The following is a 24,904-nucleotide window of genomic DNA, read 5'->3' as shown; positions in this document are numbered from 1 at the left end:
AGTACTTACCTTTATATTAATCCCAAAACATACATTTCTTGCGTTCTTTTACAGGTTTTGACAATTGACGTGGCTGTCTAACCAAATAATCTTGTCTAAGGATGTTCATGAATGATTTCTGTTACCTTAAATTATACGAGGGCAAACATAAGAATATTGAAGATAAGAAAATGAAACATATTAGTGATTGTGGTAGTAAATCATTTGCTTCACAGGTAAATGTCCATATAGATATCCAAGGAACAGTAATTCTCCGGTTTCGGATAATATTAAATCGCTAATCAATAGTAAAGTGTTTGTAATACTATACATCGAGTTACATGTGTGCTGTTCAACAAATCGGACTTTTGTTTATTACTCAATTTAGACTCCGACGGCCCAGCGATGAGTGACATGACAGAAAGCACCGACGTCACCGGTGGCATCGCCGATACGAAGGAATTGGCCAGCCAGAGGAGAATCGATACCCCTAAACATCAGTCGGAACACACCGCGCTTGACGTTATCCCGCCGGATGTTACCAAGTATAAGGGAACCCCGACAAAAAGTATATATATATATATTATCTTATTTGTTGTACGTTGCTTTATCTTAATTGTTAATTTCATGCTTGCTATTTCTTTCTAAATTCATCTTTATACCTATCATAAGTGAAAATATAATCAAATGGGATTTGTCTTTCTAGTACCTTAAATTCAACAAATAAGTTTTAAATAATCACATCAAGAATCAGCTTCAATTTTCATTTTCTTAGCAATTTGGAAATGCACTTGTTTGAGCGCTCGAACATTGAAAATCCTGACTCAGAGAGACTTACACATAGAATGGGTCTGAACAGGCCAAAACGTTCGAGCGCCCAAACAAAATTATAGGAAGATGACCGGTTTTGAATGCGAGTGGTTGGTTCAAGCGATTTGTAAATGGTGGCAATTTGTTCGTGCGATCAAACAATTTCCAAGAATCCATTTCCATTTTCAATTTTTTAGGCCTCAAACATAGAGAATCTTTACACAAAGAAATGATCTGATGTAGTAGAACTGAGCAGGCCAAATTGTTTGAGCGCTCAAACAAAATGATGTGAAGATTCATAGAATGGTTAGATAGTTCAAGCGATTACATTAGTTGTCAGTGTTGGAGGTTTGGTTGAGCGCTCGAACATTTGCCTGTTAAACCAGTTTGTTTGGGCGTCCAAGCAATTTTTTACTAAATGCATTTTGTTTGAGCGCTCAAACATTTATTTAATACCTTCAAAAGCAGTTTGTTCGGGCGCCCTACACTTTCATATAAATCATTTTGTTTGATAGCTGGAACATTTTCCTGTAAAAGCAATTTGTTTGGCCACCCTAACACTTTTCAGTACAGGCATTTTTGTTTGAGCGCTCGAACATTTTACCAGTGTATACTATATGCTTGGTCACCAAAACACTTTTTCGGTTAAAGCAGTTCGTTTGAGCGCTCGAACATTTAACCAGATTTTTAGTGAAGGAAGTTTCAGTGCTCAGTTTTCTCCCTATTTCAACAAATGCTGATGAAGGCATGATACTACAACGTTAATAGCACAATGATTTTTATTACATTTTATATTTCACACAAACCCCATACAATACGCCTAAAGGAATCTTATAAAAAATGGCATGACAATCTAAAGCCAAGAACGTTTGGAAGTGTATACTTTCATGATTGTTATTTGGCTACTAAGTCACTTTAACAAACTGTTAGCATTTTAGACAACACGGTGTATACTTAATGTCATTCTGTGTACCTTATTCACAAAACTCAGATGATGTTTTGTATGCCTATTCAGGTTCATCTAAGTTATAATTTGTACTATTTTAAAATTATTAGGCATCAACCAATAAAAAACTGGATTATGAAATTATTAGATACAAAAAGTTTACAAACTAGTTTCGACAGAAAACTACCCGAGTTGTTGAAATGTTAACCGGACATTTTTATAAGTCATTGTTTCGATTAATTGGACGCTTCATCAGTGTAAGTAAGTTTGTTTTTCACGAATTCTCGAAACTTTATTCCGGCATGACACAATCATTCCAACATAAAACGATGGAGTTATTTCGTCACGTGAGAGGTTTTAGAAATTTACATAATTTTCATATTAAGAATACATTATTTATATTACAAACAGATTAAGTGAATGAAGAAGAGAAACATGTGTTTCACAGATTAAAAGTCCGTATCCAAGGAACTGTAATTCTCCGTTTTCGGATGCAATTATAGTAATTATCAATAGTAAACATAGAGTTATAAGTTTAGCATCATTATACATCGAGTTAACTGTGTGCTGTTCAACGAATCGGACTCGCATGTGTTACTCAATTCAGGATCCAACGGTCCAGCGATGGGTGACATGGCGAAGAGCGCCGCCGTCACCGCTGACATCGCCGGGACGGAGGAAGTGGTCAGCCAGAGGAGTACCGATACCACTAAACATCAGTCGGAACAGACCGCGCTCGTCGTCATTCCATCGGATGTTACCGTGTATAAGGGATCCCCGACCAAAGGTATACACATATATTATCTTACTTCCTGTATGTAACTATATCTTCGTTGTTACGTCTTAATGTAAATACTTATACTCAATTCAAATAGTATTTACCTTTATAATAATCCCAAAACATACATTTCTTGCGTTCTTTTACAGGTTTTGACAATTGACGTGGCTGTCTTACCAAATAACTTTGACTAAGGATGTTCATGAATGATTTCTGTTACCTTAAATTATACGAGGGCAAACATAAGAATATTGAAGATAAGAAAATGAAACATATTAGTGATTGTGGTAGTAAATCATTTGCTTCGCAGGTAAATGTCCGTATAGATATCCAAGGAACAGTAATTCTCCGGTTTCGGATAATATTAAATCGCTAATCAATAGTAAAGTGTTTGTAATACTATACATCGAGTTACATGTGTGCTGTTCAACAAATCCTACTTGTAATTATGTATTACTCAATTTAGACTCCGACGGCCCAGCGATGAGTGACATGACAGAAAGCACCGACGTCACCGGTGCCATCGCCGATACGAAGGAAGTGGCCAGCCAGAGGAGAATCGGTACCCCTAAACATCAGTCGGAACACACCGCGCTTGATGTTATCCCGCCGGATGTTACAAAGTATAAGGGAGCCCGGACAAAAAGTAAATATATATATCATCTTATTTTTTATACGTTGCTCTATCTTAAATGTTAATTTCATGCTTGCTATTTCTTTCTAAATTCATCTTTATACCTATCATTAGTGAATATATAATCAAATGGGATTTGTCTTTCTAGTACCTTAAATTCAACAAATATGTTTTAAATAATCACATCAAGAATCAGCTTCAATTTTCATTTTCTTAGCAATTTGGAAATGTACTTGTTTGAGCGCTCGAAAATTGAAAATCCTGACTCAGAGAGACTAACACTTAGCGCCCAAACAAAATTATAGGAAGATGAACGGTTTGAATGCGAGTGGTTGGTTCAAGCTATTTGTAAGTGGTGGCAATATTTTTGAGCGATCAAATATTTTCCAAGAATCCATTTCCATTTTCAATTTCTTAGGCCTCAAACATAGAGAATCTTTACACAAAGAAATGATCTCATGTAGTGGGACTGAGCAGGTCAAATTGTTTGAGCGCTCAAACAAAATGATATGAAGATTGATAGAATGGTTAAATAGTTCAAGCGATTACATTAGTTGTTAGTGTTAGAGGTTTGGTTGAGCGCTCGAACATTTGCCTGTGAAACCAGTTTGTTTGGGCGTTCAAACAAGTTTTACTCAATGCAGTTTGTTTGAGCGCTCAAACATTTATTTAATACCTTCAAAAGCAGTTTGTTTGGGCGCCCTACACTTTCATATAAAGCATTTTGTTTGAGAGCTGGAACATTTTCCTGTAAAAGCAATTTGTTTGGCCACCCTAACACTTTTCAGTACAGGCATTTTGTTTGAGCGCTCGAACATTTTACCAGTGTATACTATATGCTTGGTCACCAAAACACTTTTTCGGTTAAAGCAGTTCGTTTGAGCGCTCGAACATTTAACCAGATTTTTAGTGAAGGAAGTTTCAGTGCTCAGTTTTCTCCCTATTTCAACAAATGCTGATGAAGGCATGATAATACAACGTTAATAGCACAATGATTTTTATTACATTTTATATTTCACACAAACCCCATACAATACACCTAAAGGAATCTTATAAAAAAAATGGCATGACAATCTAAAGCCAAGAACGTTTGGAAGTGTATACTTTCATGATTGTTATTTGGCTACTAAGTCACATTAACAAACTGTTAGCATTTTAGACAACACAGTGTATACTTAATGTCGTTCTGTGTACCTTATTCACAGAACTCAGATGATGTTTTGTATGCCTATTCAGGTTCATCTAAGTTATAATTTGTACTATTTTAAAATTATTAGGCATCAACCAATAAAAAACTGGATTATGAAATTATTAGATACAAAAAGTTTACAAACTAGTTTCGACAGAAAACTACCCGAGTTGTTGAATTGTTAACCGGACATTTTTATAAGTCATTGTTTCGATTAATTGGACGCTTCATCAGTGTTAGTAAGTTTGTTTTTCACGATTTCTCGAAACTTTATTCCGGCATGACACAATCATTCCAACATAAAACGATGGAGTTATTTCGTCACGTGAGAGGTTTTAGAAATTAACATAATTTTCACATTAAGAATACATTATTTATATTACAAACAGATTAAGTGAATGAAGAAGAGAAACATGTGTTTCACAGATTAAAAGTCCGTATCCAAGGAACTGTAATTCTCCGTTTTCGGATGCAATTATAGTAATTATCAATAGTAAACAGAGTTATAAGTTTAGCATCATTATACATCGAGTTAACTGTGTGCTGTTCAACAAATCGGAGTCGCATGTGTTGCTCAATTCAGGATCCAACGGTCCAGCGATGGGTGACATGGCGGAGAGCGCCGCCGTCACCGCTGACATCGCCGGGACGGAGGAAGTGGTCAGCCAGAGGAGTACCGATACCACTAAACACCAGTCGGAACAGACCGCGCTCGTCGTCATTCCATCGGATGTTACCGTGTATAAGGGATCCCCGACAAAAGGTATACACATATATTATTTTACTTCATGTACGTAACTATATCTTCGTTGTTACGTCTTAATGTAAATACTTATACTCAATTTAAATAGTATTTACCTTTATAATAATCCCAAAACATACATTTCTTGCGTTCTTTTACAGGTTTTGACAATTGACGTGGCTGTCTAACCAAATAATTTTGACTAAGGATGTTCATGAATGATTTCTGTTACCTTAAATTATACGAGGGCAAATATAAGAATATTGAAGATAAGAAAATGAAACATATTAGTGATTGTGGTAGTAAATCATTTGCTTCACAGGTAAATGTCCGTATAGATATCCAAGGAACAGTAATTCTCCGGTTTCGGATAATATTAAATCGCTAATCAATAGTAAAGTGTTTGTAATACTATACATCGAGTTACATGTGTGCTGTTCAACAAATCGGACTTGTAAATATGTATTACTCAATTTAGACTCCGACGGCCCAGCGATGAGTGACATGACAGAAAGCACCGACGTCACTGGTGCCATCGCCGATACGAAGGAAGTGGCCAGCCAGAGGAGAATCGGTACCCCTAAACATCAGTCGGAACACACCGCGCTTGATGTTATCCCGCCGGATGTTACCAAGTATAAGGGAGCCCGGACAAAAAGTAAATATATATATTATCTTATTTTTTATACGTTGCTCTATCTTAAATGTTAATTTCATGCTTGCTATTTCTTTCTAAATTCATCTTTATACCTATCATAAGTGAAAATATAATCAAATGGGATTTGTCTTTCTAGTACCTTAAATTCAACAAATAAGTTTTAAATAATCACATCAAGAATCAGCTTCAATTTTCATTTTCTTAGCAATTTGGAAATGTACTTGTTTGAGCGCTCGAAAATTGAAAATCCTGACTCAGAGAGGCTAACACTTAGCGCCCAAACAAAATTATAGTAAGATGACCGGTTTGAATGCGAGTGGTTGGTTCAAGCGATTTGTAAGTGGTGGCAATATTTTTGAGCGATCAAATATTTTCCAAGAATCCATTTCCATTTTCAATTTCTTAGGCTTCAAACATAGAGAATCTTTACACAAAGAAATGATCTCATGTAGTGGGACTGAGCAGGTCAAATTGTTTGAGCGCTCAAACAAAATGATATGAAGATTGATAGAATGGTTAAATAGTTCAAGCGATTACATTAGTTGTCAGTGTTGGTGGTTTGGTTGAGCGCTCGAACATTTGCCTGTGAAACCAGTTTGTTTGGGCGTTCAAACAATTTTTACTCAATGCAGTTTGTTTGAGCGCTCAAACATTTATTTAATATCTTCAAAAGCAGTTTGTTTGGGCGCCCTACACTTTCATATAAAGCATTTTGTTTGAGAGCTGGAACATTTTCCTGTAAAAGCAATTTGTTTGGCCACCCTAACACTTTTCAGTACAGGCATTTTGTTTGAGCGCTCGAACATTTTACCAGTGTATACTATATGCTTGGTCACCAAAACACTTTTTCGGTTAAAGCAGTTCGTTTGAGCGCTCGAACATTTAACCAGATTTTAAGTGAAGGAAGTTTCAGTGCTCAGTTTTCTCCCTATTTCAACATTTCAAGCCAAGAACGTTTGGAAGTGTATACTTTCATGATTTTTATTTGGCTATTAGTATGAAGTTGTGTCTAGGACAACACAATTCCCAATGTAAAAAAACTAATCAAAAGGATTCACATATGCACAATATATAAAAAGGCAGTTTCATAAAAAAACCTTCATAATTGAAAATAAGATTTAGCAGAATTACTTATGGTTATGTAAATCAATAAATAATCCAAAAAATATATGATTGTAAACCTTCATCCGCCATAAATAGAATGATACAAAAAAATCCAAATATACAATATTTAAGAGTCGGGGTGCACTTTACAAAATGATATATCGGTAATCAAATTTATCAGAGTTATTAAACAGCTTAAAAGGTCTCAAACATAGACATTTATGTTGAAATATCACAGGTAATAGACAAAACAGTACAAGATTGTTAGAAGAAGCAGATTTATATATTTATATATAAATGCTCATTTGATTTTTAGATAAGGTATTTGATTTTCCATATAGTTTGTTGTGGTTTAAAGCTGCACTCTCACATATTGAACGTTTTGACAACTTTTTTTATTTTTTGTCTTGGAACGAGCCAATTTTTGCGAAGATCCATGGAAACCAGTCATATAAGACTGCTAACGATCTGAAAATCTACGATCTGATCTTTGGTAGCAATCTTATATCATTGGATTGCAGATATTAACGCAAAAATATGTTCTTTCCATGACAAAAAATAAAAAGTTGTAAAAATGGTATATCTGTGAGAGTGCAGCTTTAAAGGATAACCCTACACATTTAAAATCATCAAATGGAACTTGATATTTTATTTGACTATTTCAATCGTGTTAAATTTAAACTATTCCAATTTTAATTAAATGTGCATTTCGTTTAAGAGGAATGGGTACCTTTGTTCTTGAATCCTTTTTTCTCTATACCCAAATATTGAACTTGAAAATAACCTTTTGTCTTGAGCCGACTTGGTTATGTCTTCGATTAGGTACAATGAATGGCAGGTTTCCCATAGTCATATTAAAAGATACTACTTCTGGATATTAAAAAAAATACAACAATGTAGTCTTTGTTAAGTGTTCTTCTGATATATACTTTGCCACGTTTGTGCGCTCCGCGGGGTTCATTGCTCCAACTGGTTTATTGTTTAAGACAACACTAGAAGAAATATATAAGAAAAGGGCCAGTAGCCAAGTAATTGGCCATTTTCGAAGCAAGTGATTTAAGCCTTTTCAGACTTTGAGGAGAGACACATTATGTCACAATAAAACACATCCATATAGCATATACTTTAACAGAGGCTCATTATAGTAGAATGTTCGAATGATCTTTCAAACAGGAGTTTCCTTGGATTTAAAGTAGTTAATGAGGAATAAGCCAATAATATACTCATATCCATTAATTATAACAAATATAACCATATAAGACTTACAAGGTCCATAAAACGTGTGTATGTGGTACCTGAGAGTGATAGCGGTCGTCTTCCAAATCTGTTAAAGGTTTAAATCATATTATCATTAACAACATGTCATACCTGTTAAATTAGTTTAAACTTTAAAACAAAATTTACACGTACATAGTAGATTACATCTTGAAACATAAGAAAAGTATCAGAAAGCAATGTTGAGTAACTGTATTATCAAGTTTTTATTGATTTTTGCTCAATTGTTTTTGCAGTCACAACATCACCACCGACAAAACCGAATGAAGCAGTCAAGCCCAAATCCTTGAGTACTATGGGTGGCCATGAAGACAGTAAAAAGGTATATTTGAAACGCTTTTATATCACGCCTAGACATTCGAAAGGACGCGTTCCTATTAATTAGAATTAGAAAAGTATCCTTCAGTTTTTTGTATAATTATCATTGATATTATGAAATTTTCCTCATATTTCGTCGACGCACATGAGCTACTGCCAGCTATATCAACGATGTATCTAGGAGGACTATATGCGGTTATTGCAAGGGAAGGTAGCTGGACAAAAAATGATTTGTTCATACACTCTCATTTGCCATTTAAATCATTCATTGATATAATATTGTTCACCCGTAATACTTGCATTTTAACACACACTCTTTCGTCTTCAGGTGTCGGAAATACCAGGTAAGATATTTCTTTTCAGATGCCTTCATTTCTTATAGGCGGATTGAAAGCATTTCATATGATGTCTTTTTGTTAAAAGTATACATTGATAAAATCATCATAATATATTTAACTTTATACCTGTACCATGATTTAAATCTTTTTTACAAACACGTATTACATCTTACAGTATGAAACGATTTGAAGGACATTAAAACAATTGATGCACGTCTTTTGTTTACTTTTCGGTAGTCTATTGCACATTTGTATTTTCAGCTATGACACAACAACCGAAACCAAATGTTCCTGTCAACCAGCAATCCCCTTGTTCGATCATTGATGCTAACACCAATATCACGGTATAATTTACTTGTTTTTGAAACACGCGAACGATATTTCAAAAGAATACACTTTAAACTTTATTATATTTTTCACATATCACATGCAACTCACATTAACGTGCGCTTCTGTCAATGATATCAACACATTTCGTTTCATCTCGACTTTTTCCGACCATGATTAGAGAAATCAGTATGATAAAATTATGTTTATTCATAGAGTTATTTTGTAATTAAATATGCATTTCTGTTGACACTTCATCATTTACAAAACCAGGCTTATATGTACTAATTTCATACACTACCAGTATTACTTGTTTTTCAGGAATCACAAGTACCAGGTAAGAGATATTTTCATCCAATGCTTTATATATTTGAACTGGAAGGTTTGTAGAAATATTCATAGCAATTTTGTCACTTGTTCTTTCTCGAAATGCATGTATATACGAAGTACGCTTTCTTAGTATTTCATAAAAAAATCATCTACATAACTTTACAAAGAATAATAAATGCACTGAAGGCTATTGGTGCGACGAGAAGTTTTACAGTTCTGTTCACAGACAAAAATCGAATCCATAAATATTTTAGTGCCCTCAAACTTTAAACGATAAGTGCCTTTCATTACCTTAGAATGATGAATGTTTAATGCAGTCAGCTAATTTCATAACAGTTACTGATAAACCAATATGTACTAACAAGTATATGTGAACATTGCTTTCATTTCACAAGTGTATTGCTAGTGTAAAGTTATTCAAATGCAACCCGATATTGGCTGAGGAAGTTTTGACTAAGTAATGCACGGTCTGTTAGTTCAAATATTTCCATTTTCTGCGTAATATTTTATAATCATATTTTTCTCTCGGTTCCTCACCAAGATGTATTTAAGGTTTTGTAGCTTGCCTTCACATCCCTTCTCACTCTTTTTACCGCATAAAACCATACAGAAGTTCAAATAGAAGTCTCTACAAATGAGGTTGAAGGTAACTTGTCTAAGTTGTATATTCTTTAATTTGTTACCTGTTACTTTTTCATATATATTGTTTCACGAATAAAAACAATGGACATTCGAAGTAAACAAAGTGTTTGTTGTTTCCTGACACTCATAACATTAATGCGCATGCGCAAACCTAATCCTACAGATGGGATGTCTGCCGGTCGAAATTAATTGATTAATTTAAAAAAAATTTTTTATACTTATTTAAACTCTCTAAGTATGATCGAAAAAAATACTACGTTAGTCGATTGATCTTTTAAAATGCACGACCCACCACAAAATAACCGACTAACATACTATTCCTATATTAAGTTTTGACTTTTTGTTTTAGGAGGATTAAGGCATTCACATTATTTCTCATTATTTAAAACCACAAAACACCATACGTGCTAATTTGTACTGAGTGATACTGCAATATATGATCTAACAACTACCAACTCAAACATTAACATGGCATTTAGAGCGATTAACTATTTGTTAGTATTTGTGTGGTGTGTTATTATCCAAATATTCTATCAGGAATCAGCGAATAATCCTCCCCTCGGAACGCACTTTGCAGGTTTAAGGGAAACAGACACGCAACAACCTCATCACAGTGTGACCAGCAGTTCAAAGGAAGTCTCTTCAAATGATGTTGAAGGTAAAGGTCGAATTTAAATGCTTGATTTAAAGAACACTTATATTTATTTAAACATTCTAAATATGAAACAAAATAAATACTACGTTAGTCGATTGATCTTTTAAAATGCACCACCCACCACAAAATAACCGACTAACATACTATTCCTATATTAAGTTTTGACTTTTTGTTTTAGGAGGATTAAGGCATTCACATTATTTCTCATTATTTAAAACCGCAAAACACCATACGTGCTAATTTGTACTGAGTGATACTGCAATATATGATCTAACAACTACCAACTCAAACATTAACATGGCATTTAGAGCGATTAACTATTTGTTAGTATTTGTGTGGTGTGTTATTATCCAAATATTCTATCAGGAATCAGCGAATAATCCTCCCCTCGGAACGCACTTTGCAGGTTTAAGGGCAACAGACACGCAACAACCTCATCACAGTGTGACCAGCAGTTCAAAGGAAGTCTCTTCAAATGATGTTGAAGGTAAAGGTCGAATTTAAATGCTTGATTTAAAGAACACTTATATTTATTTAAACATTCTAAATATGAAACAAAATAAATACTACGTTAGTCGATTGATCTTTTAAAATGCACCACCCACCACAAAATAACCGACTAACATACTATTCCTATATTAAGTTTTGACTTTTTGTTTTAGGAGGATTAAGGCATTCACATTATTTCTCATTATTTAAAACCGCAAAACACCATACGTGCTAATTTGTAATGAGCGATACTGCAATATATGATCTAACAACTACCAACTCAAACATTAACATGGCATTTAGAGCTGTTAACTATTTGTTAGTATTTGTATGGTGTATTATTATCCAAATGTTCTATATTTGTTTAATGTATACATCTATGCAAGACTTGCATGCGCAATTTGACGAGCAATCAGCGAATAATCCTCCCCTCGAAATGCACTTTGCAGGTTTAAGGGCAACAGACACGCAACAACCTCATCACAGTGTGACCAGCAGTTCAAAGGAAGTCTCTTCAAATGATGTTGAAGGTAAAGGTCGAATTTAAATGATTGATTTAAAGAAAACTTATATTTATTTAAACATTCTAAGTATGAAACAAAATAAATACTACGTTAGTCGATCGATCTTTTCAAACGCACCACCTTTCGTTACTTGCGGTTTTGGACGGAATGATTTCACGCAATCAACTCGAAGTGATACAACACCACACATTAAACGACTAACATAACATTCCCTAAAGATATTTTCATAAACATAACATCATTTACAGATGCAAAAAGTATCAGGTAAGAAAGCACTAGATATATCACATTGAGTATTGCTTTTTTAAACAGTGTCTGTTTCATCTACAACCCGATAGTTTAATAACATCCCAGCCTTATTTTCCTTCTGATAGTCGAATTGTTTGGACATAATGCTATAATTTTAGATTTCTTTGATATAAACTGAATGGAGACATGATATGGTATAATCTCATAAACGATTGGGGAATAGTAAACTGTGATGTTTATCATATAACACGCAAAAAATACATTTTTCAACGATTTTCAACTGTTCAGAAAACATATATGTATATTTAGCAAATATGTCTTTCTGGGAAACGTATATTTAGAAATTAAACCGGATTTAAGACATACATTTCTACTTTAAGTGCCAAAGGCTCCTCCTGTTGGACAACCACGCGCTTATCAATTATATGCTCCTCGGGTTTATAAAAAGGTATGAATTCATATATATATATATATATATATATATATATATATATATATATATATATATATATATATATATATATATATATATATATATATATATATATAATATATATGTAAATTGATCACTGTTTAGTCAAAAAGTGCCATGTCAATGTATATAGCATTGTTTAGCCTAGGGCATGAAATATCTTCTATTTATTGTTAAATGCATCATGCTAGCAATTATGAACTCAACGACCCTCGATGATATCCATTTTTGTCATAGTAATTTTGAATTCTTACATTAACAGTAAAACAGGCCCGTTAACTATACATCAAATATAGATGGAAACCTGTACTGCTGGACTGTTTGATATTTATTTGTTTGATATTTTCTAATGCGCTATAAAGTATTTAAACTATCTCATAATTCTGCATTAATTGAGAAAATTTATACTCAATCAGATTTTTCATCATGGGACATACAGTATAATTATATATTTTTATATTAGATACCAGAATAGCCATTTATTTCATTCCGTACTATATAGCATTTTAAATTTATGATACTTGCAAATTAAACAAAACTCTTTTTGTTTATAGGAGTCGGGTGTTCAAGGTAAGCGAACTACTTTTTGTCATACATATATTTGTTTTAAGTAGTTTGGGAGCATTTCATTCGATTATCTTCTCCAAAAGTTATTTTTGTCTCAATACACCCTTGAAAAAAGGGTTTTCATAATATGCCCAACTACACAATGGCACAAAGATGAAAAACGTTTTGTACACATGGGTTTATTGCAAGAACTTTGTAAGAGCAATTTGAATATATTTTATTTGCTTGGCCTATGCAGTGAAGCTGCCGAGCCCTATATGCTTTGTTTTATCTGGTCGACCACAAGGTGTCTGTGACTTTCAATCCAGTACTCTATACATCGAAGTCAAAACGATAAATTACAGGTAAACGTCTATTTCGGTTTTGTATCAATAGCGATTTACTCAAGCCGATTATATCATATCTGCAAAGGAAGCCCTAGAGTAACTGAACGTCCAATTACCACCATTTCAGTTGAAAATAGACCAAAAGTAAACCTTAAAAATTATAGCATCTGTGAATGTGACATTAATGAAACTTTCCATACCGCTCCCTGTGGTTGAGAACCCACGATCCCCCTGCCATCATTTTAAACCAAAAAAGGTTATGATGGAGGATTCAAGTCAAAAGGTTACGTTTCTAAGTTAGGCCCCTTGGATCCAGGATCCGCACCTGTAAGCTAATGAATTTCTGCTCGCATTTGCATTGAAATGCGAGTCTGTTAAACTCTCAAAACTAAAGGTATTTCGATTAACAAGCATTATGACTGTCAACGTTAAAACAATTTCAAAACGTGTTCATATATTTAAAGAGATGTTCAGCTAAATTCTGCTTTATGCTTTAACATGTTTAATTTTCAAAATCAGTTTCAATTGGTGTTGAATTGTATTGAAATTATGTAATGCCCAATGCGACTTTTGTGTGTGTTGGTGACCATTCTAAAGTAACCATATTTCCTTAACTCTAAATTATATTTTATCATTAAATTTCAGCAAAAACGTTGCGCATGAATAATTTAGATCGGGTCGATTGCACGAATCTTTAAATATCTGCTATTTTTATTTCAGAAGATCTAGGTGGCCACTTTGAAAGTTGTTTAGTGGAAAGTCAAACATTACTGTTAAACACATTGAACATTGCTTAACTTTTGTGTCAGTTATACTAGAAAAATGACCCTTGACAATTAGACACTAAAATATGTTAGCATATATCTTAACTAGTTAAACATATTTTTAGTACACTTAACATAAATATTGTTCAGACTGTGAAGTTTAGTTCACATGATTTCAGTCATATTTGTCCATCGTCATTATTTGAGTTGTTCCTCTTTTTCCGACCAATTTCTATGAAACGTAGTATATGTATCCTGTGTGTTAAGTTATGACTAATGTCTAGTCGCAGACCACTAGATCAAATAACGGAAAAAATAAATTAACAAATAGATTAAGAAGAGACAACGTATTCTACCCATACCTCATGAAAGGTGTCCATAATATCTGTCTCTATTATTAATGAGCAATTAAATCATGATCCATGCTAATATATAAAGGTCACTAAGTCACATTAACAAACTGTTAGCATTTTAGACGACACAGTGTATACTTAATGTCGTTCTGTGTACCTTATTCACAAAACTCAGATTATGTTTTGTATGCCTATTCAGGTTCATCTAAGTTATAATTTGTACTATTTTAAAATTATTAGGCATCAATCAATAAAAATCTGGATTATGAAATTATTAGATTCAAAAAGTTTACATACTAGTTTCGACAGAAAACTACCCGAGTTGTTGAAATGTTAGCCGGACATTTTTATAAGTCATTGTTTCGATTAATTGGACGCTTCATCAGTGTTAGTAAGTTTGTTTTTCACGATTTCTCGAAACTTTATACCGGCATGACATAATCATTCCAATATAAAACGATGGAGTTATTTCGTCACGTGAGAGGTTTTAAAAATTAACATAATTTTCATATTAAAAATACATTATTAATATTACAAACATATAAAGTGAATGAAGAAGAGAAACATGTGTTTCACAGATTAAAAGTCCGTATCCAAGGAACTGTAATTCTCCGTTTTCGGATGCAATTATAGTAATTATCAATAGTAAACATAGAGTTATAAGTTTAGCAACATTATACATTGAGTTAACTGTGTGCTGTTCAACGAATCGGACTCGCATGTGTTTATCAATTCAGGATCCAACGGTCCAGCTATAGGTGACATGGCGGAGAGCGCCGCCGTCACCGCTGACATCGCCGGGACGGAGGAAGTGGTCAGCCAGATGACTACCGATACCACTAAACATCAGTCGGAACAGACCGCGCTCGTCGTCATCCCATCGGATGTTACCGTGTATAAGGGATCCCCGAAAAAAGGTATACACATATATTATCTTCCTGTACGTAACTATATCTTCGTTGTTACGTCTTAATGTAAATACTTATACTCAATTCAAATAGTATTTACCTTTATAATAATCCCAAAACATACATTTCTTGCGTTCTTTTACAGATTTTGACAATTGACGTGGCTGTCTAACCAAATAATTTTGACTAAGGATGTTCATGAATGATTTTTGTTACCTTAAATTATACGAGGGCAAACATAAGAATATTGAAGATAAGAAAATGAAACATATTAGTGATTGTGGTAGTAAATCATTTGCTTCACAGGTAAATGTCCGTATAGATGTCCAAGGAACAGTAATTCTACGGTTTCGGATAATATTAAATCACTAATCAATAGTAAAGTGTTTGTAATACTAAACATCGAGTTACATGTGTGCTGTTCAACAAATCGGACTTACATTTATTACTCAATTTAGACTCCGACGGCCCAGCGATGAGTGACATGACAGAAAGCACCGACGTCACCGGTGGCATCGCCGATACGAAGGCAGTGGCCAGCCAGAGGAGAATCGATAACCCTCAACATCAGTCGGAACACACCGCGCTTGACGTTATCCCGCAGGATGTTCCCAAGTATAAGGGAGCCCCGACAAAAAGTATATATATATATATATATTATCTTATTTTTTGTACGTTGCTCTATCTTAATTGTTAATTCTTGCTATTTCTTTCTAAATTCATCTTTATACCTATCATAAGTGAATATATAATCAAATAGGATTTGTCTTTGTTGTACCTTAAATTCAACAAATAAGTTTTAAAGAATCACATCAAGAATCAGCTTCAATTTTCATTTTCTTAGCAATTTGGAAATTTACTTGTTTGAGCGCTCGAAAATTGAAAATCCTGACTCAGAGAGACTAAAAATAGCGCCAAAACAAAATTATAGTAAGATGACCGGTTTGAATGCGAGTGGTTGGTTCAAGCGATTTGTAAGTGTTGGCAATTTGTGGTCCATGTCCATTTTCAATTTCTTTGGTCTCAAACATAGAGAATCTTTACACAAAGAAATGATCTCATGTAGTGGGACTGAGCAGGCCATTTGTTTTGGGCGTCCAAACAATTTTTACTCAATGCATTTTGTTTGAGCGCCCAAACATTTATTTAATACCTTCAAAAGTAGTTTGTTTGGGCGCCCTACACTTTCATATAAAGCATTTTGTTTGCGAGCTGGAACATTATCCTGTAAAAGCAATTTGTTTGGCCACCCTAACACTTTTCAGTACAAGCATTTTGTTTGAGCGCTCGAACATTTTACCAGTGTATACTATATGCTTGGTCACCATAAAACACTTTTTCGGTTAAAGCAGTTCGTTTTGTGCGCTCGAACATTTAACCAAATTTTTAGTGAAGGAAATTTCAGTGCTCAGTTTTCTCCTTATTTCAACAAATGCTGATGAAGGCATGATAATACAACTTTAAAGCACAATGATTTTTATTACATTTTATATTTCACACAAACCCCATACAATACACTTAAAGGCATCTTATAAAAAAATGGCATGACAATCTAAAGCCAAGAACGTTTGGAAGTGTATACTTTCATGATTTTGATTTGGCTATTAGTATGAAGTTGTGTCTAGGACAACACAATTTTTAATTTACATATAAACCTATGTCAAAACACTATGTAAAAAAACTAATCAAAAGGATTCACATATGCACAATATATAAAAAGGCAGTTTCATAAAAACTTCATAATTGAAAATAAGATTTAGCAGAATTACTTATGGTTATGTAAATCAATAAATAATCCAAAAAAAATATTCATATATGATCGTAAACCTTCATCCGCCATAAATAGAATGATACAAAAAAATCCAAATAGACAGTATTTAAGAGTCTGGGTGCACTTCACAAAATGATATACCGGTTATCAAATTCATCAGATTTATTAAACAGCTGAAAGGTCTCAAACATAGACATTTATGTTGAAATATCACAGGTAATAGACAAAACAGTACAAGATTGTTAGAAGAAGCAGAATTTATATATTTATATATAAATGCACATTTGGTTTTTAGATAAGGTATTTGATTTTCCGTATAGTTTGTTGTGGTTTAAAGCTGCACTCTCACAAATTGAACGATTTGACAACTTTTTATTTTTTGTCTTGGAACGAGCCAATTTTTGCTAAAATCCATGGAAACCAGTCATATAAGACTGCTGACAAAAAATAAGATCGCAGATTTTAATATTTAAGTTCAAAAATTGATGTTTTATGCATTTTTCTTTAACCGTTAGTTAGTGGTTTAAGCCATAAAACATTAATATTCGAACGGAGAAATGAAAATCTACGTTCTGATCTTTTGTCAGCAATCTTATATCATTGCATTGCAGATATTAACGCAAAAATGTGTTCTTTCCATGACAAAAAATAAAAAAGTTGTAAAAATGGTATATCTGTGAGAGTGCAGCTTTAAAGGATATTCCTACACATTTAAAATCATCAAATGGAACTTGATATTTACCCCACAAATACATCTGATCTAGAATTAACTTATTCAGCTTATGGTTTACATTAAACATAATATCTCTAAGACCCTCCCCCTCCCAGAATGGGTCTGGATTTTTTGACAAGCAAACATACATGGCATTTTGACTCATAATGCTAACATGTAATATGTCCCCTTTTCCCTTTAAAGCCACTTTGACTTGATTTAATAAATGTAAACATGAATGGAATCGTGCCACGGAACCGAACACAAACCTCACACAAAAATGAAATGCATAATAAATGATAACTTGTATACATTTTTTTACACAATATTTCTTATACATTACAGCAAGAACTCATATCTAATTGCCATATCTTTAGTACGAAACGAAATTAAAAAATTAAGATATGAATAAGTAAAAAGTTATGCTTTAAAGTATCGAATATGTGAGAAATAACCTCTATAATTGATGTTTCTTTACTTACAAAATCGAAGGTAAAGGAAACAAAAAGGTAAGTTGTACACGAAGTTTAGTTAATGTTTTAAAACATGCCTGTTCGAATAGGGCACGGTGATTCTTAAATACACTCAAAATTAATCTATCATTGGTATTTATCTAGATATATGATTTATTTGCTGATACAAAATAATGATAAGCTAATGTCAGTAGTGTAATTGTTATGTTTGGTTAACTTCATACAATTTTCTGATCATGAACGTTTGTGCTATGTTGCAAAAGTATTAAAGCATGGCCAAAATATAGCTGAGACCGCAGCTGACTGATAATTCTTTTTACAATCGAAACTGGGAATCACTCAATAATTATTCTTGTTATGGTGTTTGCTCATTTGGATATTTTAACTGTATTAACTAATAAATTATGACCAAGGCATAAGTTAAAGTTATTGCACACTTACAATGGCCGGACCCCAATCCTGAAGTCAAATATCATAACTGTGTAAATAATGATTATTCACAAGCTTCTAGTTGAAAACAAATATTTAACAATAATCAGTTTCTCCTTAGTTAAAATTCAAAGTAAGATAAGTCATATGCAACATAAAAATCTACACCAAAAAAAATAAAAATCTACACCAAAAAAAAAACAAACTTAACTGTGACATCATATTGTTTGCATCATAATTATTTACACTAAGACACCTTTCTGTTAGTTTTGGCTTTTGCTTGTTCAAATGCAGTGGTGCAAAAACAATGAAATATTTTAACACTACTTACCCAACAATTGCATTTGTTCAACATGCCTGTAAGCAAGGCTTTGTTCTAAATGAGTAAATATAACTTCAGCTATCAAAACATTAATTTATTTAACAAAACTTGCAAAATTAGAAAAAGAATTTGGAAGAAGGTCAGTATAAACAGTTCTAAGACACTTAAAAATACATTACTTAGGAAATGCCTCTTCCTTTCGTCCACAATTGGAATTGTCATTGTTTTCTGTACCATGAAAACTTTTACTTTTCTCCCTGAACAGTGGAATCAAAAATTGAAACCAGATGAATAATAGTAGGGTTAATACTGTGTACTAGCATGAACACATGGTTGACATATAGTTTTAATACAAGTGAGAAGACATAAAGTAAACTCATAATTATTAAGAATAAGCATAGTGATTGTAGTGAAAGGTTTTGAGGATGTGAGTCACATGTTAACAGTTGCCAAATAAATGAGATTGGACTTGATCTTAATAAATTATTTTACTTAAAAGGTATGTAATTATAAGGGACATCATTATTAAATTCAGCATCATATCATTTAAATTAAGACAACATTGACCTGTAAGTCAGGCTTTTACCACTGAGAGCAGAGCACAAATTGTAAACACTTCAGAGTTATGGCTTTAACACTTAAGAAAGCTGAATTAGACAACAACGGCCTGAATGCTTAGTTATCTTTGAGATGATATTAACTTAAATTTAATGTAAGATCCACCAATCTTAAGGACTCTACAAATCTGTGAAATTTGATAGAAATCTTAACAACAAGAAAACAGTTATGGCTGACCCAATGTTTAAAACTGGTCTGACTGATTATATCACTGGATGTATACCGTCTTGTGATCGAATGGCAAAAACTCTAAAACATGTTCGTTAAGTCAAAACCATAAACTCAAATGGTGTTTTGGACTAAAGTTGACTTGACCCAGCAAAGAGATACAATTTTAAAAGTAATCAAAGGGCAATGAATCTAAGATAAAATACACATAATAATGTGTATTTGCACAACACTTCCTTTTTAGGAAGTTGATATGTGTATGAAATTTGAAGTCAGATACACCAAAATTTATGAGTAGACTTGTCACATTGTCCAAGGGTGGATTTACCAACAGCAAGACTCCCCAGTGTGATGTCTTTATAGCCCCAATGACAAAATGGTGGGATTATAATTGGAACACTATTTAACTAATTTTGATCATATTAAAGCTCCACTCTCACAGATTGAACGTTTTGACAACATATGTTATTATTTTGTCTTTGAACGATCCAATTTTTGCGGAAATGCATGGAAACCAGTGATTTAAGACTGCTAACAGATCGCCGGTTTTCATATTAATGTTAAAAAATGATGTTAAAATTATGCATTTTCCTTAAAGCTTATGTAATGCTTTTAGCCATAATTAATGCTTTTAGCTGGAATTATGAAAATCTGCGACATGAACTTTGGTCAGCAGTCTTATATCACTGGTTTTCAGATATTTACGCAAAAATTGTCTCATTCCAAAACAAATAAAAAAGTTGTCAAAACTTGTTTATCTGTGACAGTGCAGCTTTAAGGTATACGTAAAAATTATACCACTTAAATTTTCTATACTGTTCAAAATAATTACTTATTGTTTTGTTTTTTTTTGGTTTCCTTTTAACGGGTTTCTAGAAAAATAGCAATTAATTGGTTGTCATTGAGTATCCTTTCTAGGAATAAAATATGTTGTTTTTCTTTCAGTGTAAGAGCGCAACATATTTCACAAATACATATTTAATTCGTGCAGAATATAGCTTTTAATGCTCACTTACTTAATATATATTAACCTTTTTGTGATCATGAAATTAAGCTATATAAATTATGGAGTAAATAAATATTTTCATAACAAAGTAGTGTAACAAAATCATAGAATATCCTATAAAAAAGGTTTGCCTTTAAATGTATATATATATATACTAAGTAACGCATTCTACATGCATATTTATCAAAATATGTGATTGTTTTTCTTGATAATGTGTGCAGTTTAGTTCTGTCCCATACACAAGTATCTGTGAATTGATCCGTTTCTAAATGACGTTAAATTCTCAGTGAAAGCATTTTTTGTTTATTATGTATAAACAGGTTACATATTTTTATGTCTGATGTTACGTAATATACATGTGAAACCATGGTTGATATTATGTCTGATTCACTAGTATTGTGTGATGTTTCATGTCGTATTTAAATTTTCTCCACAAATCGATGCGGATTCTTTTTATACTTAGTTCTGAGGTAACGTAAATTACAGTATCATGTGACATGAAACATCATTTTTTTAGCTGAAAACCGTTTTCTTTCCTTTTTTTAATGGTAGTATTTTACAAGTGAAAATTATGCTTGAAATTAGAAAAAAAAATAGGTAACGGATTTTAAAATGCTGTAGTTTCCAAACGCCCCCACGGCCAAGGCGTAGACATGTCTTAAAATGTTTGTAAGATGATACACTTCAATAAAATCATGGTCTACAAAATTCCTCATGGGGGGGGGGGGAGCAAAACCCTTTTCCGCTCATAGTCGATGACCTTATCCATACATTAAGCATTGTTTTGTGTATAATTGAACTAAATAGTGTCATCAAACTAATTTCAGTATTTGTAACTGACATTTAAGATGCACTTTTACTCCCAAAAACGATTTACCACAATTGAAAAATATGTTTTGTTTTATTATTCCGAAAAGGATAAATAACTGTCGAAAACAATGGTTTTATGAAGAATACCGAGTTAAATTTGAAAGAAATGAGCATAAAACACGGTATTTTTACCTTTTGGAGCTATAATAGATCACAGTTAATCTTTTAGCGTTCACCAAAACCAATCATTTAATATTAATGTGTGTTCAGCTTATCAATAATACACGGTTACAATCAGTTATCAGTAATTAATTTTCCATAAATGCATTATTTAGTAAGTAGTTAAACTTAATGTTTGTTATATCACTTGGTCTCTTTTGAACAATAGCTATTGTTGCTCACTCAGTAAATATATTTCGAAGGCAGTGGAGGCAAGTTAAATTAGTTAACTTTTAAAGGATTGGAGGGGATGGTAGGTAGCAATTTGGTTTTTATTACAAAAGTATTGATATTCATTTACTGGATTTTTTTTATTTGAACTAGTTTTACAGTGTCAGCTTGTAGAATAGGGTAGACAGGCATATTCAATCACAAAAACCAAGGAAAAACATACTTTATGTAACAAGACAGTAAATTAATTTTCTTAAGAAGAAATTTATACTGAAGTCTTGAAGAAATATGTATTAATTCCTCATTATGAATTGAAATTAAGATTCTTACTTCATAATTAACAGACTTCAAACAGAAAATATGCTTTATCAAGCAGATGAAGTCAGTGACTTGAATGGAGCCATAATTTGTACTTTTCTGTGGAGTATGTACCAATAATGATACAATTCGCGCCTAGTGCTCTGCTGATGGTCGATTATAACCAACAATTGATCAGAAAGGCCTACATTGGTGAAAATCGATATTGATATTACAACAATCGATTATTGAAACAAAGGACATAACCGCTACCATAAAAATATCTTTTGTTTCTGGTTAAATTTGCTAGTTAATGATGAAATGTTAAAGTGTTAATATGTTAAGTTATCTAGCCATATTCTTATCAAGTCAATAAATCACTACAGAACCTTATTACAAATTTTCTTTGCAATTTAACTGCTAAAGGATTGGTTTTAAACCTGGTTTGAAGCTGCACTCGCACAGATAAACCATTTTTACAACTTTTTTATTTTTGTCTAGGAAAGAGCAAATATTTGTGTAAATATCTGCAAACCAATGTTATAAGATTGCTGACAAAAGATCAGATCATAGATTTTTATATTTCCGTTCGAAAATTCTTTTTTTGGCTTACTAACGGTAAAAGAAAAATACATAAAACATAAAAAAATAACAGAAATATAAAAATCTGCGATCTAATTTTTTGTCAGCAGTCTCATTTAACTGGTTTACATGCATTTGCCAAAACATTGCTCGTTTCAAGACAAAATAGAAAAGTTGTCAAAACGTTCAATTTGTGAAAGTGCAGCTTTAAAAGTGATTTTTAAAACATATTATCATTTACTTCTTACAATGTAAGAATTTAGTTTTCTGACCTTCTTGAAAGAAAATGTTCTTGTAAAACACATACTTTATTAGAATATTAAACTGCTTGTAGTACTTGCTACTGACTGACTTAGTGACTATTAAAAGGATTTTATGTTCTTTCTTTGTGTTTTTTTACACATGTATACAATACAAAATGTAAGACAAAAAATAGAGCCTAATTGTTTCATGTTCTGTTATAGTTACCAAAGTAAACACTGAAGGATAGTTGCTGTTCTGAATAAATAATGTATACAAAGAAAGGCACAAACAATATTGTACTGGTACATAAGTGCTTAAAATTGGTGCATGTACTGTATATGTGTGCCTTAAATATCATGACCAAAGATAATTTAATACTAATTGAATTGATAAATAATCGATCATTGATCGGTTTCATGAATTGATCATTGATAGTAATTTTTCTGTCAAATTCCCAACCCTACAATTGAAATTTACTTTAAGGAGCAGAAACTTCCAGTCATGATGTAGCTGAAAACCTGTCTGCCTCAGGTACATAACAATTATACTCTACTTGTGGCTGTTGTTTAAAGAAAAAATGCCTAAAATTGTGATAGATTTGGCGTCATCGTCATAGCCCTAGCGTTATAACTCGCAACTACTAATATCTTTTTAATTGTGCCATGTTGCTCATGTTTCCAGATGCAAAAGAAACTGACATGTTATATATAGCCTGGCCATTAACTATCGATATAAACATTGTTACGTAAATTGCTCCTACATGTTATCTGCACTTCAACATACTTTATATTAAAAGATGTGAATGACTTTTGGAACATTTTAACAGGTTGGCTCACCCCAAATATGCAGTTCTTAAGTGATCATGATTTAAACTAGGTTATTGTCAACAGTTATGCAATTTGAACAAAGATCACTTTTTAATATGTGTTATTTGTTAACAGATGCACATACCCAGCTGTCTAAAAGGAAGTATCTGGGTAAGTCAAACTTATTAAAAGTAAAAGTCTATGATATTTATCACTCAATGTAATTTAAATAAATACTTAAGATGAAATAGATGTCCAATTCATACTGAAATTATCCCCAAAACTGAAACAAAATCTGAAGAAGGTCGAGGATGTCCTCATAAATGACTTCAAGGGGCCCAAATAAGAAAAAAAGTATTCTGTAATGCCTATTATTTTAGGTACACATCCTGTCCATATAAGTAATTTGGTTGGGCCAGACTGGAAAGTCAGCACCCGGGCAGTAGACCACGGTCACATACAGGACCTCCAGTCACCCTTCCAAGGGAGTTTTCATGGGCAGCTGGTTGTTCTGTACGGCATTGTCCAGAAGCGGATGTTAGGCAAAGTTGAGGAGCCTGGTTCCTGCCAAATTCAGACCATTGGGGGGAATCACACCCGCATTGCGCTCCAAGAGCTGAGGTATTTTGACATGTTTAAGTTTTAGGTATCTGGTAAACAGTGTAAATGTAAATACAAAAATTATTTCTTAAGTGAAGGTAATGAAACAATTATTCATTATTCAAAATTTAAGACTGCTGAACATGTTATAGAAAAGTTACAGTGATAAACTATTACGCTGTAGAATATTGGTGATAAATATTTACAATATAACTTTAGTAATTGATTGTCTCCAGCATGACTGTTTGTTTCTCATTTGCAATGGTTGCTTTAAATATTTTATTAGTAAGCCAAATTCAA

The 24,904-nt window shown here is 32.8% G+C and overlaps 1 protein-coding gene across 5 annotated transcripts in view; it reads left to right on the top strand.

Moving 5' to 3' along the window:
* The window catches only part of LOC128238487 (uncharacterized), a 67,984-nt gene that overhangs the window by 35,132 nt on the left and 7,948 nt on the right, over window positions 1-24,904 (top strand). For all 5 annotated transcript variants that reach the window (XR_008261715.1, XM_052954473.1, XM_052954482.1 and 2 more), the window contains 19 exons: window positions 368-547; window positions 2,343-2,522; window positions 2,980-3,159; window positions 4,920-5,099; window positions 5,557-5,736; window positions 8,352-8,437; window positions 8,762-8,777; window positions 9,033-9,115; window positions 9,420-9,435; window positions 10,648-10,728; window positions 11,132-11,212; window positions 11,664-11,744; window positions 12,368-12,435; window positions 13,014-13,029; window positions 15,207-15,386; window positions 15,836-16,015; window positions 23,682-23,729; window positions 24,140-24,175; window positions 24,385-24,625. Coding sequence is in view for 4 of the 5 variants with exons in the window: in XM_052954473.1 (XP_052810433.1) it covers window positions 368-547; window positions 2,343-2,522; window positions 2,980-3,159; window positions 4,920-5,099; window positions 5,557-5,736; window positions 8,352-8,437; window positions 8,762-8,777; window positions 9,033-9,115; window positions 9,420-9,435; window positions 10,648-10,728; window positions 11,132-11,212; window positions 11,664-11,744; window positions 12,368-12,435; window positions 13,014-13,029; window positions 15,207-15,386; window positions 15,836-16,015; window positions 23,682-23,729; window positions 24,140-24,175; window positions 24,385-24,625 (2,113 nt within the window). In the remaining variant the exon portion in view is untranslated. The remainder of the gene's footprint in view (window positions 1-367; window positions 548-2,342; window positions 2,523-2,979; window positions 3,160-4,919; window positions 5,100-5,556; window positions 5,737-8,351; window positions 8,438-8,761; window positions 8,778-9,032; window positions 9,116-9,419; window positions 9,436-10,647; window positions 10,729-11,131; window positions 11,213-11,663; window positions 11,745-12,367; window positions 12,436-13,013; window positions 13,030-15,206; window positions 15,387-15,835; window positions 16,016-23,681; window positions 23,730-24,139; window positions 24,176-24,384; window positions 24,626-24,904) is intronic.

The sequence above is a fragment of the Mya arenaria genome, chromosome 1 (genome assembly GCF_026914265.1).
Source record: "Mya arenaria isolate MELC-2E11 chromosome 1, ASM2691426v1".
Lineage (NCBI taxonomy): Eukaryota > Metazoa > Mollusca > Bivalvia > Myida > Myidae > Mya > Mya arenaria.
Note: the sequence above shows the minus strand (reverse complement) of the source record. Positions and strands in the feature narration are given on the sequence as shown.